We start from the raw sequence: 13799 nt of genomic DNA, 5'->3' as shown, positions 1-13799 counted from the left end.
GGATTCTCTGCGCTTCCTGGACTTGGGTGGCTATTTCCTTTCCCATGTTAGGGAAGTTTTCGTCCATCATCTCTTCAAATATTTCCTTGGGTCCTTTCTCTCTCTCTTCTCCTTCTGGGACCCCTATAATGTGAATGGTGTTGCGTTTAATGTTGTCCCAGAGGTCTCTTAGGCTGTCATCATTTCTTTTCATTCTTTTTTTCTTTATTCTGTTCCACAGCAGGTGAATTCTACCGTTCTGTCTTCCAGATCACCTATCCGTTCTTCTGACTCAGTTACTCTGCTGTTGATTCCTTCTAGTGTATTTTTCATTTCAGTTATTGTATTGTTCATCTCTGTTTGTTCTTTAATTCTTCTAGGTGTTTTTTCTTTTAATTCTTGTAGGGCTTTGTTAAACCTTCCTTGCATCTTCTCGATCTTTGCCTCCATTCTTTTTCCAAGGTCCTGGGTCATCTTCACTGTCATTTTCCTGAATTCTTTTTCTGGAAGGTTGCCTATCTGCACTTCATTTAGTTGTTTTTCTGGGGTTTTATTTTGTTCCTTCATCTGGTACAAAGCACTCTCTGCCTTTTCATTTTGTCTGTCTTTCTGTGAATAGGGTTTTCCTTCCCCAGGCTGCAGAATTGTAGTTCTCCTTGCTTCTGCTGTCTGCCCTCTGGTGGCTGAGGCTACCTAAGAGGCTTGTGCAGGCTTCCTAATGGGAGGGACAGGTGGTGGGTAGAGCTGGGTGTTGCTCTGGTGGGCAGAGCTCAGTCAAACTTTAATCTGCTTATCTGCTGATGGGTGGGGTTGCGTTCCCTCCCTGCTGGTTGTTTGGCCTTAGGCGACCTAGCACTGGAGCCTACCTGGCTCTTTGGTGGGGCTAATGGCGGACTCTGGAAGGGCTCCCACCGAGGAGTACTTCCCAGAACTTCTGCCACCAGCGTCCTTGTCCCCACGGTGAGGCACAGCCACCTCCCCTCCTGCCTCTGCAGGAGACGCTCCAACACTAGCAGGCAGGTCTGTTTCAGTCTCCTATGGGGTCACTGCTCCTTCCCCTGGGTCCCAGTGCTCACACTACTTTGTGTGTGCCCTGCAAGAGTGGAGTCTCTGTTTCCCCCAGTCCTGTCAAATTCCTGCAATCAAATCCTGCTAGCCCTCAAAGTCTGATTCTTCAGGAATTCTTCCTCCCGTTGCCGGACCCCCAGGTTGTGAAGCCTGACATTGGGCTCAGAACCTTCACTCTAGTGGGTGGACTTTGTGGTATAAGTGTTCTCCAGTTTGTGAGTCACCAGCCCAGCAATTATGGTATTTGATTTTATTGTGATTGTGCCCCTCGTCATTGCAGCTTCTCCTTTGTCTTTGGATGTGGGGTATCTTTTTTGGTGAGTTCTAGTGTCTTCCGGTTGATGATTGTTCAGCAGTTAGTTGTGGTTCCGGTGCTCTCGCAAGAGGGAGTGAGTGCACATCCTGTACTCCGCCATCTTGAACCAATCTCTGAAATTAATTTCATTTAACCCTTTTTACTTGAGTTTGGATGGTGGAGGCTCTGATGGTAGTATAAAACCCCAAATTGGAGACAGTTGAAAACTGTACGTTTCAAACTTAGTAGGAATAGTTTTGTAGCTATTATATTTGCAGCCATTACAGTTTATACTGCCTTGACGAGCAGTGAGTTATGGGCAGCAGTTCATACACACATGTGCAAAGTCATGTGTATATATACTTCCAAACCAAGAGAAAATTCTTCTCTATATGAGTTTTTGTTATTGGTATGGACTAATATTTGGGGATTTCTAAGGTTTCCAGGGATTTCGGGAGCAGGGCCTCAGGGAATGTGAAAGGTTTCCTGAGCTTCTCACTTGACTCCAGTACATGATTAGAACACTCCAAAATCTGTACTTTGAAAACATTGATAATTCTATGTCTCTGTATATAATTTCCCATCAGTACTGTATAGTTTTGAGCCGGCTTTATAACACAGCTGTATGTTGCCTTATGATGTTTATTACTAACTGCTTTCATTTCATTATTTTTCATGTGTCACAGGTAAAGTTTTTACGAGTAAGCTCAGATTGAGTTTAGCCAGTGATTGATAAGCTGGCCAGCAGAATGTTCTGGATGTGGTCGAGGCACATTGTAAGTTGAAGACATGATCATTAGTAGGAAATGTACCCATTCTCCACCAGAATAGGCCTGAAGTGTTGTGTGTTTTTTTTTTTTTTTCTTTAGTCTTTCCATGTCTTCTTTTCTGGATACAGGTACAGAATGAGCACATGTTGTTGGTGTACACCAGGTGGTATTTCCACCATTGACTTCCTGCAACGCTATGCATCCAAGACCCACTCCAGTGAATTTCAAACAGCTGATGAAGACCTCTGCTACTGCTTAGAATGTGTGGCGGAATACCACAAAGCAAGGGATGAATTGCCATTCTTACATAAGGTACTTTACATTAATTGGGCAGTATTTTTCAGAGCTTGATAACTAGGAAGAGAATAAATTTAAACTCTGTTGGAAGCATTCAGGGAACTGAAAACGTGATTTAAACTGTGAATGCTAATATACGTGTAGTACGTAACTCATAGCCTGGTAGATAGTAGGTGCTGAATAAATGCTTATTGATTGATGGAATTGAATTGAAATCTAAAGCAGAATTTTATAATCCTCCACTTTTAGACATTTTGATGTGAAACAGTTTCATGAAATGAAGTGACGTATGGGGTTTTTTGGGGTTCATGTTTTAATGTCGTTGTGTTTGACTTTCTTAACAGCCAGGTATCTGAATGGCTTGGGTTATTCTTTTATTGGCTAATAGTTCTTTTTTTCCCCTCTCTTCATTTTTTAATGTTAAGTGCTATAAATCAATAAAGACAAACATTTTTTTTCATTCACAGGAACCAAAGTGAAACATATAATTTTAAATATGTGGCTTTGAATATTGGTTTATTATATTTATCTGGTGAGAAATGGAATACAGACCATAGAGTTACGTATAATAATATAGAAGAGAGGAGGGGATGATAAGTTATGAACCTTTTGAGGAAAACTTTATGTTTACAAAGTTGCCTAGCGATGAAGCTAACCAATGCCTTTATGCTAAAGCTGATGTTTCAAGGTAATTACCTATGGCTGGAACGTAGGAGGGAAGTCAGAGAAGGCCCAGCTTGTGTAAAGAAGCTCCAACTTCTCATTTCCTTTTCAATAGAGTATAGTTGACAGTGCTGTTGATAACAAAACTCTGCAAGAGCAATGTTGTAAACATCTCATGCTCTATGTACTCATGTTCATGTATCATAAAAGCCACTTTTATGTTCAGTGACTGTTTTCTTTAAATCTAATATAAGAGGTTGAGTCGTTTTTTTTTTTTTTTTTTTTTTTGGTACGCAGGCCTCTCACTGTTGTGGCCTCTCCCGTTGCTGAGCATAGGCTCCGGACGCGCAGGCTCAGCAGCCACGGCTCACGGGCCCTGCAGCTTTGCGGCATGTGGCATCTTCCCGGACTGGGGCACGAACCCGTTTCCCCTGCATCGGCAAGCAGACTCTCAACTGCTGTGCCACCAGGGAAACCCTGGTACTTCTTTAAACTTCTGAATTTTTATGCTTAGGAAAAGGCTTTCTAGAAGGATCGTCATATCCAGTATATTTTGTTGCTAATAAGATATAAAGCACACTGCCCGTTTTTCTTTTCCTGTAGGTTTTATGGGAATTAGAAACCTCACGTCTCATAAATCACTTTGAAAAGGCCATGAAGGGAGAAATTGGAGACGATGACGAGTTATATATAGTAGACAACAATGGAGAGGCACAGCTGTTTGACCTTACTGGCCAAGACTTTGAAAATAAGCTTCGAGTTGCTCTTCTTGAAATACTGAAATATCCTTATTTGCTTTTACATGAGCGTGTTAGTGAGTATCTTGGGTGTTTCACAGTTGTATCATTTTTATATTTTAAGAATTGTAAGAATTTGGGTTTATCTATATTGAAAATCTGTTTCTTAAACATATACTTAGGATACATTTTTTTCCAAACGTTTTATTTTGAGCATTTCCAAACCTAGAAAAGTGAATTACACAGTGAATACCATATACACACCACATAGATTGTACAGCTGCTGATATCTTGCTGTATTTGCTTTATCACATATTTATTCTTCTATCCATTCAATTAATTTTCATTCTTGGAATTTGTCTGTAGCAGGGTTTTTCATACTTGGAACTGTTGACATTTTGGACTGGATAAATCTTGGTTCCTGAGGGACATGCTGTTTATTGTAGGATGTTTAGCAGCATCCCTGGCCTCTCTCCACTAGATGCTGGTAGTGACTTGCTCTCCCCATTACCCTAGTTGTGACAAGCAAAATTGTCTCCAGATATTGCCAAACGTCCCTTGGGAGTTGGGGGTCAGGGCCAGTGGGGGACAAAATCGCCAGGTTGAGAACCACTGGTCTGTAGTAGTTTTCAGTAATCACAATGGCATAGCATATTATGTCTGCCTAGATTTTGGCCATTTATATTTGCATTTCTTAATATGAATCTCTTGAAGACATTTTCCTGATCTGTCAAATCTAACGAAATAACAGTACCTTTAAGGCACCCACTACTGTATCTAGTCCACATTCAGATTTTCCCAGTAGTTGCAAAATGTGTTTTTAGGATGATTTATTTAAATTAGAGTCCAATCAGGGACTGTGCATTTGGTTCCATTTGGTTCCATATTTCTTACATCTCTTTTAATCCAGAATAGTTTACTTTTACGTATGTGTGCACAGGTATAGATATAGTTAGATAAATAGATAGATGGATAGATAGATAGATAGATTTTTTTTGTCATAACTTTGACTTGCTGAGACCAGATGGTTGCCCTAAAGAATAATGTGCTTCCTGGACTTTTCTGATTTCTTCCTTGTCATGTTATTTGACTTGTTTCTCTATCCTCTGTATTTTCAGTAAATTGAAAAGTATATCTAAAGATTTATTAGATAAATCAGTTCTTTCTAAATAAATTCAAAATAACTAGATTTTTAAATTCGAACAAGTCATTTTTCAAACATTTATTAAAGAGTACCATATCCAGAAAACTATATAAGCTTGATTTTTCATAAACTAAGCATACTTGTGTAGCTGGCACCCAGGTCAGAAACAAATCATCATCAACACACCAGAAGCTCTCCTCTTACTTTTCCAGTCATTGTCCCTCCTTCCCAAAGCTAACCACTGTCACTACAATATTCTTTGAAGCTTGACAAAATAAAGTTGATTCATCTGATATGGTAAACGTATGAGTCTATTCAGTATACTTTTGAAAGAGTGATGAAGAAATTTCCATGAAGCAACAGGGATTAAGATAGTGCTGGTACAGATAGACTCATGGAGCAGTGTAGAGACTCCAGAAGTAAACCGAATATATTTGGGGAATTTACTCTTTGCTGATGATAGCATTTCAAACCAGTGGAGAAAATGGATTACTCAGTAACTGAGAGTAGGACAAAATAGCCATTTGTGGGGCAAAGCTGATTTTATCCCTGTGGTACAAGATAAAGTCCTCATGGATCAAAATGTAAAATGCTAATGGAATTGGACCTATAGCCATACTTCTAAGAAGGTGCTCTCTGGAGATAATTATGCCCAGTGTGAAAAAAGATGTTTGTACTAGGAAAGTCAGAGCAATTCATAGGCACACACTATGATCAACCTACCGGTCTTTCAGCAGCTAAATATCATTCCTACATTTACAGCATTTTTATGCCTCAGTTTAAAAAAAAAAGGAGCAACTTTTCATTTACTTACAGAGCAACTGAAGGAGCCAAATTTAGGGAATCTTGATACGTTGATAAGATTTATGTCTTATGTTTACTGCCTTATTTTTTCTATTTAGATGAATTATGCGTTGAAGCACTTTGCCGGATGGAACAAGCTAACTGCTCCTTTCAGGTTTTTGACAAACATCCAGGGATCTATTTGTTTTTGGTCCATCCCAATGAAATGGTGAGTGTGAGTGTTAGGCAGTGGAAGAGGGGATATTTTATTTTTGCACCTATATTACAGATAACTATAATAGAGGTTTTTGATGTGTACTTTGTTTAAAATATTTGCCAAAGTTATTCTCTTGTTGTTGTAGCATTACTGTAGTTCAGGAGGGGGTGCTGGGGGGCTCAAAGAAGAGGGTTAAAAGAGTAGGGAAACAGTTCTGACAGGTGATGCTTCAGTTTAAAAGACAAATGAGGGAATAACCTGAACTTTCAGTGTGTTGACCTGAACTAACGAAGAAGGAGAGTTCTCTCTTGCTTTTCTTGCTTGCCTGCCCCGCTCCAAGCACATGGAAATACCAGTTAAAACACTTGAAATAATTATTTTGCTAATAGATGAGATTTTTAACAGGTGATGGGGTAGAGGGGAGAACAAGGAGATTCAGTTCTTAGGTGCCAAACAGGAAGAGGAACATGAGAATCAGAACAGTAGGTAGACAGAAGCAGAGAGCAACACCAGAGGCTTGGAACCTGACTTTGAGCTGATTGCTCGAGTTTGAGGACTTAACATCATGTGGCGAGGCAGCGTGTGCAGTAGGACCTGTGCACATTGGCCTCTAGAACTGAGTTACAACGTTAAGACAATAGCCACGAAGGGTTGCTCTGCCAATAGAAGGATAGTAAAGAGGCTTTTTTTTTAAGTGGCGAAGAAAGAACACGGTAATGGGGTTTCCAGTCAGAATGGTGGTGAATTTCTGTCTCCTTTGTGCCAAACCCAAACAATGATAGAAAAGAATTCAAAAAGTGGAATTCTAAAAGGTATAGTCCCACTTTTTAAAGGGTAAATGTTTCTTTGGACCAGTAATGGAACAGAAATACAAAGTGATACATGGTGGAAACCTGTATGTCGGCCTGGGTGGCTGTAGGTAGCAGGGGACTGAGTTTGTGCATGATAATAAGAATTACAAGTCTACTCCAGGCAAGGGTAGAACCAGAGTCGAGGCCTGTGCTTAAAATAAAGGTGGGGCTTTCCTGCCTGTGAAAGAAGACTGACAGAAAGTACAGCCAGCTGCTCTCCGGGACTGGCTTTCTTAAAGCTGCAAAGCAGTAGAGGAAGCAGGTCCAGCTGAGCAACCAGGACCTGGGCCAAGCACTTGCAGACTGGGTGACTGGGTCTGCAGGGCCAGGAATGACTGTATTCTTCATTATATATGTGTTTTTGTAGGTGAGGAAACTGAGTCAGGAGACTTAACCACAGTTACACAGGCTAGTATGGTGACTGGGATTTGTATATAGGCAGCCTGATCCAGAGCCCTAATGCTTTTTTTAAAGTTTTTATTTGAAAATACTTTAAAATTTTCAGAAAATTCTCAAAAATAAATAAAAGTAGAAAACACCTGTATATTCTTTAGCTGTATTCACCAATTACTAATGTTTCACTCCATTTGTTCTATCATTTGCTTTCAGTTAACTACAAAGCTGTTTGTTTTCTGACCATTTGAGAGTAGGTTGCATGTATCATAGCCTTTTGCCCCTAAATACTTCAGTGTATATTTCCTAAGAATAAGTATATTCTCACAATATTATAAACTTCAGTGACTTTAACATTGACACAGTAAGGTCTGTTTTCCAGTTGTGTCGTGTGATCCAGTGTACTTTGTAGCATTTTCCCCCTGTACTCCAGTATCCAGACCAGGATCAGGATTTACATGTAGTTGTGTTACATTAGTCTCCCTTAATCTGTAACATTTCCGCAGCCTATCTTTGTCTTTTATGACAATTACATTTCTGAAGAATAGTCATTTCTGCCTCCCTCCCATTTACAAAAAATAGAATGCTTTTCATTTTGGGTTTGTCTGATGCTTGCGCATGGTTAGGCTTCGGTTATACGTTCCAACTGGAATACTACATAAGTGAAGGATGCTATGTCCTTCTCAGGCTGTCAGATATACGGCATGCCATATCATCCGGCCTCTCATGGTGATGTTAATTTTGATCATCTAGTTGAGGTGTTGTCCAGTTTCTTCACTGTACAATGTCTATTTCTTAAGTACTCTAAGATCACATAAATACCTTACTCCTCACCAAAATGTTCTCCTAAATTTAGCATTACCTGATGGTTCTTCCCTGAGCCAGTTTTTCTAAGATTGCAAAATAGTTTCAACCCCAGCACTTTACACGTTTACCAGTCAGCACTTGACATTGATTATACTATAGTCAAGAGCCATTTTCCCTGCTCTTCATTTATTCATCTGTTTATCATAAGTTATAGACTCATTGATTCCTTTGTATTTTTTTTCGATAGCTTAAAATCCATTACTTAATTATGTTGGCATAGAGCCCATTCTTTTGTCCACTAGTTCTATGTTTTGCAAACTTTTCTGCCCATAACCTAAGTAAAAATATTCTTCATCGAGTTCACACACATATAGACATACGTGACCTAAACATTTCACAAAACAGTACTTACTGTTACTATGAAGGACGCCCACTGATTTTTTTTTAAAATTTTATTTAGTTTTTAAGGTTGGTTGTGATCACTAAATTCAGTTTGTAGTGCAGAATAAATTTAAAATCACTTCCCTATGCTATATCGCCATGTAGAGGTGACCTTTGATTTCTTCTGAGGTTTCTCTTTTCATTTTTCCTTTTTTAGCTTTCTATTATGGAACATTACAAACATACAAAAATAGATTGGTGTAGTGAACCCCCATATATCCATCACTGTGCTTCATCTGTTATCAATATGTGGTCAGTATTCTACTCCTGTTTAGTTACCGCAAATCTTAGACATCAGAGCATTTCATCCATAAAATACTTTAGTTCGTGTATCAAAAAGGTAAGTGCTCTTTTAAAAGAACAATTACATCGACACACTTATAATAATAATAATAATATATTTCTAGTCAGTATTTGAGTGGAAGTTACTCTCTCAAAAATGCTTTATCAGGGTTAGATCAAATCAGGATCAAGTAAGGTTCACATGTCGCATTCCAGTTGACCCTTGAGCAACAGGGGTTTGAACTGCATGGGTCCTCTTATACACAGATTCTTTTTAATAGCATGTAGTATAGTACTACACAGTTCGAGGTTAGTTGAATCCATGATGCAGAACCAGGATATGGAGGGCTGCCAACTATGTTATATTCGAATTATATTAGTGTATTCAACTACGCAGAGGGTAGGTGCCCCTAACCCTTGTGTGTTGTTCAAAGTTCAATTGTAATTAGTATCTTCCGTCTTTTTTTTTTTTCTGTCATCATGGACCTTTTGGTTTATTTCCTTTAAATGTCTGAAAATCATGTATTTTTCCTAAAGTACTTTATTCTATATGATAGTTTTTTTCTTCCAGTTTTATTGAGGTATAATTGACATACAGCACTGTATAAGTTTAAGATATACGGTGCAATGATTTTTTTAAAGTATTTGATGTATCTTGTGTCCTCTGTAATCTGTAGAGAATCTTATTTTAACTGTATTCTTTCTGTAGACAATTGTGTGTTAAATGAAGTAATGAATGTGTTACACTTTTAGGTTTCACGTTGGGCTATCCTGACAGCAAGAAACTTGGGGAAAGTGAACAGAGATGATTATTATGACTTACAGGAGGTTTTGACTTGCCTTTTTAAAGTTATTGAGTTGGGGCTTTTCGAAAGTCCAGACATTGATACTTCTTCTGTCCTTGAGAAGGGTAAACTGATTCTTCTGCCTTCACACATGTATGATACTGCCAACTACAAAAACTATTGGTTAGGTGAGTATTGTTCCTACACACATATAATTAGTATTTTCCAATATTTCTTACGATTATCCTGCAAGGGAAGGGATCTCTTCTGGTAATCTGATCAAAATTGCTAAATAAAGGATTTCATAGTTCACAATTCTTGTTCTGTCATTAAATTGACTATTACAACATCTTGTCTTTAAACATTTCTTATCCTAGAAATCATCTGTGTAAGAGGTACATTTTCAAGTATGGCAAATAGATCTTTTATTTAAGGCAGTATTAGATGTTACCGTATTAGCACAGCAGCTGAACTTAATAGGGTTTTGATCTCTTGAAACAGAGGTTTAATACCTCTTTTCCCATCTGTAAAATATTTCCTGGGAGAAAGCGATACTAACTTTGGTTTTCATCAAGTTGTATATTGACCTAAAGTAGTTCTGTCCTACTTCATTGATTCAGAGTCTTACAGTCATGTGTATATTTGGCAGTGACTGGTACTTGAAATATAGTGATCTTAAAATTTAAGGGGTCTTTGATATTATGAGATGCAAATTGTGTGGTAGTCATTTTGGAAATGGTTTTCTAACCAGGTTCGTGCCAGTTTCCCTTTTTATTCAGTCTAAAGTTCTGTTCTTAGGAGGAGGAGTTGTATATGAATATCTCAGACTTCAATGTCTGAGGCACTGGATACTGTTTGGTTTCATCTTACTGCCTTGTTATTCTTTTTGCCAACTAAACTGGAGAAGACATTAGAACAGTTTTATTTAATCAATTCAAGAAAACTATACGTGATCTTACAGGTATCTGCATGTTGCTGACCATTCTTGAGGAGCAAACCATGGATTCACTGTTGTTGGGCTCAAACAAACAGAATGATTTTATGCAATCAATACTTCACGCCATGGAGAGGCAATCAGATGGTAATAAACTTTATTTGCTGACTATTGTGATGATGGTGCACTTTGAAAATACTAGTGTCACTGTAAGAACTTGGGTGTATGATGTGGAGGAAAGAAAGAATGACCGTTTTATGGTTTTGGTCACAGAGTCAGAATTTTTATTTGGAAAGGACCTTCAGAGTTTAACTCAGCACGTTACTTTCATAAAAGAAGAACCTGAAGCCCAAGGAAGTTAACTTACTTTTGAAAAAATTAATTAATTAATTTTTGGCTGTGTTGTGTCTTTGGTGCTGTGCATGGGCTTTCTCTAGTTGCAGCGAGTGGGGTCTACAGATTCCTTCTTTAACATCTTTATTGGAGTATAATTTCTTTACAATGGTGTGCTAGTTTCTGCTGTATAACAAAGTGAATCAGCTACACATATACATATATCCCCATGTCCCCTCCCTCTTGCGTCTCCCTTCCACACCCCCATCCCACCCATCTAGGTGGTCACAGAGCACCAAGCGGATCTCCCTGTGCTCTGTGGCTTCTTCCCACTAGCTATTTTACATGTGGTAGTCCATGCCACTCTCTCACTTCGTCCCAGCTTACCCTTCCCTCTCCCCGTGTCCTCACGTCCATTCTCTATGTCTGCATCTTTATTCCTGTCCTGCCCCTAGGTTCTTCAGAACCTTTTTTTTTTAGATTCCATATGTAAGTGTTAGCGTACAGTATTTGTTTTTCTCTTTCTGACTTACTTCACTCTGTACCAGAGACTCTAGGTCCACCTACCTCACTACAAATAACTCGATTTCGTTTCTTTTTTATGGCTGAGTAATATTCCATTGTATGTATAGCCACATCTTTATCTGTTCATCTGTCAATGGACACTTGGGTTGCTTCCATGTCCTGGCTCTTGTAAATAAAGCTGCAGTGAACATTGTGGTACATGACTGTTTTTGGATTATGGTTTTCTCAGGGTATATGCCCAGGAGTGGAATTTCTGGGTCGTATGGTAGTTCTATTTTTAGTTTCTTAAGGAACCTCCATACTGCTCTCCATAGTGGCTGTATCAATTTACATTCCTACCAATAGTGCAAGAGGGCTCCCTTTTCTCCACACCGTCGCCAGCATTTGTTGTTTGTAGATTTTTTGATGATGGCCATTCTGACTGGTGTGAGGTGACACCTCATTGTAGTTTTGATTTGCACTGCTCTAATGATTAGTGGTGTTGAGCATCCTTTCATGTGTTTGTTGGCAAACTGTATATCTTCTTTGGAGAAATGTCTGTTTAGGGCTTCTGCCCATTTTTGGATGGGGTTGTTTATTTTTTTGATATTGAGCTGCATGAGCTGCTTGTAAATTTTGGAGATTAATCATTTGTCTGTTGCTTCATTTGCAAATATTTTCTCCCATTCTGAGGGTTGTCTTTTCATCTTGTTTATATTCTCCATTGCTGTGCAAAAGCTTTGAAGTTTCATTAGGTCCCATTTGTTTGTTTTTATTTCCATGTCTCTAGGCGGTGGGTCAAAAAGGGTCTTTTATGTCATAGAGTGTTCTGCCTATGTTGTGGCAGGCGGATTCTTTACCACTTCACCACCAGGGAAGTCCCCTCTTTAAGAAACATTCCATAATTGTCTTCACCTAACTAATGACTTTCTTCCTTATTTGAGAGCTTCCTAGACATAAGACAGCTTCAGTAGAGGATAAAAAAGTATATGAGCAGTTCTACACGAACGACTATGATAAAAAAAAAGTAGACTCTAAGAGCCCTGAGGGAAATAAAGCAGAAAGTTCTAAGGCTGACAGTAATTGGGTGAGTTAGAGCACTTGCCTCCTAAGAATACTGCGGAAGATGACAGGTGGTGCTAACAGTGAAGCCATTCTGGTTCTCACTTGGAAAAAGCCAGCTATCTGTTTTTTTCTGTAGGTGGTGTATCTTTATGTGAGTGTCAAAAATAAATCTGGAAAGAAAGAATAGAGTAAGATCTTACAGATGCTTGACTGAGGGCTTCTAATTTCCTTAGAAGACATTAAGGAGCAAGTGAAGGTCTTTGAGCAGGGCAGTGTTTTGCCCCTGCATGTAGAGAAGAGGGGAAGGACCGGGCATAAGAGTGTGTGAGTAATGGGAATTCCTGCCAGTTGGATGGAATGGAGATAACAACAAAGCCATGTTGAGAATGGATGGATAAAGAGTATGTATCTCTGCTTATCCAGTGGATGAGGGGTTCAGTCCTTTATTCCAACCGAATGACACACACAATTCAGGATTTCTCATATCATGGACTTTGTTTAGATCTGAAAATACCAAGTTTTTCTTTCTCTCCCTTTTTTTTTCTACTTTACCTCTGTTATTTATTGAAGGATGGGAGTATAAAGGTCTGGAAGAAGCAGAGGAGGAACGATTCTTTCAGGTTGGCAAATAGGGTGAGAAAGTTGAGTTTATCTGGACTATCTCAGTTTGTTCCACACTACAAGATTTCTTAACAGAGGTGTATTGCTTTAAAAAAAAATGCAGACATTATTTAAAAGTTTGCCAGGTTTCTAAAACCTGTAGTTGACAACACTTTACTTTAAATTACTTCCTGCTTTGCTTTCAGTTTTGTTGCTACCCAGGTAAAGAATGCTTAATTCTCAATATATTTTAGTCCCTTTCTCTAATTGTGTTGTAATTTGGCAAATTACTCCATTGTGTTTCAGATGATAGTGTGGATCCTTTCTGGCCAGCGTTACACTGTTTCATGGTGATTCTGGATCGTCTTGGATCTAAGGTCTGGGGTCAACTGATTGATCCTATTGAGGCATTTCAATCCATTATCAACAATGTGAGCTACAGGAAAGAGATCCAGAACATACGGAACAGCTCTGTGAGGTTCGTTCAGTTCCTGTGTCAGGATTTCCGACAATCTGTATGAGGAAGTCTACTATAATTGACTTTAACAGTAGGATTTTTCTCTTCTTTTTACCCTTCATTTCAGTAATTTCTATTTGTTCTTAATATTTAAGGACCAAGTCAGAACCGGAGTCATATTTAGATGATATGGTGACTTGCAGCCAGATGGTATACAATTATAACCCTGAAAAGACCAAAAAGGTATAAAACATTTTGAGAATTCAGATGATATTGTATTGCCTTTATATTGTATAGTCAGTGTTTTACGTGGTTAGTTGCATTGCTGATTTTATGATATGTAGCTATTCTGAATCAACTGTTGCATAAAACAGTTTCTGATTGAACAGTAGCT

The 13799-nt window shown here is 38.7% G+C and overlaps 1 protein-coding gene across 1 annotated transcript in view; it reads left to right on the top strand.

Moving 5' to 3' along the window:
• The first annotated feature begins 1824 nt into the window (after positions 1-1824).
• Positions 1825-13799, top strand: part of LOC308611136 (putative helicase senataxin) — a 62530-nt gene continuing 50555 nt past the window's right edge. The window contains exons 1-7 of the mRNA XM_081260036.1: positions 1825-2424; positions 3676-3886; positions 5856-5965; positions 9481-9700; positions 10474-10593; positions 13255-13426; positions 13561-13648. Of these exons, the coding sequence (XP_081116162.1) occupies positions 2248-2424; positions 3676-3886; positions 5856-5965; positions 9481-9700; positions 10474-10593; positions 13255-13426; positions 13561-13648 (1098 nt within the window). The 5' untranslated portion in view covers positions 1825-2247. The remainder of the gene's footprint in view (positions 2425-3675; positions 3887-5855; positions 5966-9480; positions 9701-10473; positions 10594-13254; positions 13427-13560; positions 13649-13799) is intronic.

Source organism: Mesoplodon bidens (genome assembly GCF_964165515.1).
Source record: "Mesoplodon bidens genome assembly, contig: HAP1_SCAFFOLD_158, whole genome shotgun sequence".
In the NCBI taxonomy this organism is placed as follows: domain Eukaryota; kingdom Metazoa; phylum Chordata; class Mammalia; order Artiodactyla; family Ziphiidae; genus Mesoplodon; species Mesoplodon bidens.
Note: the sequence above shows the minus strand (reverse complement) of the source record. Positions and strands in the feature narration are given on the sequence as shown.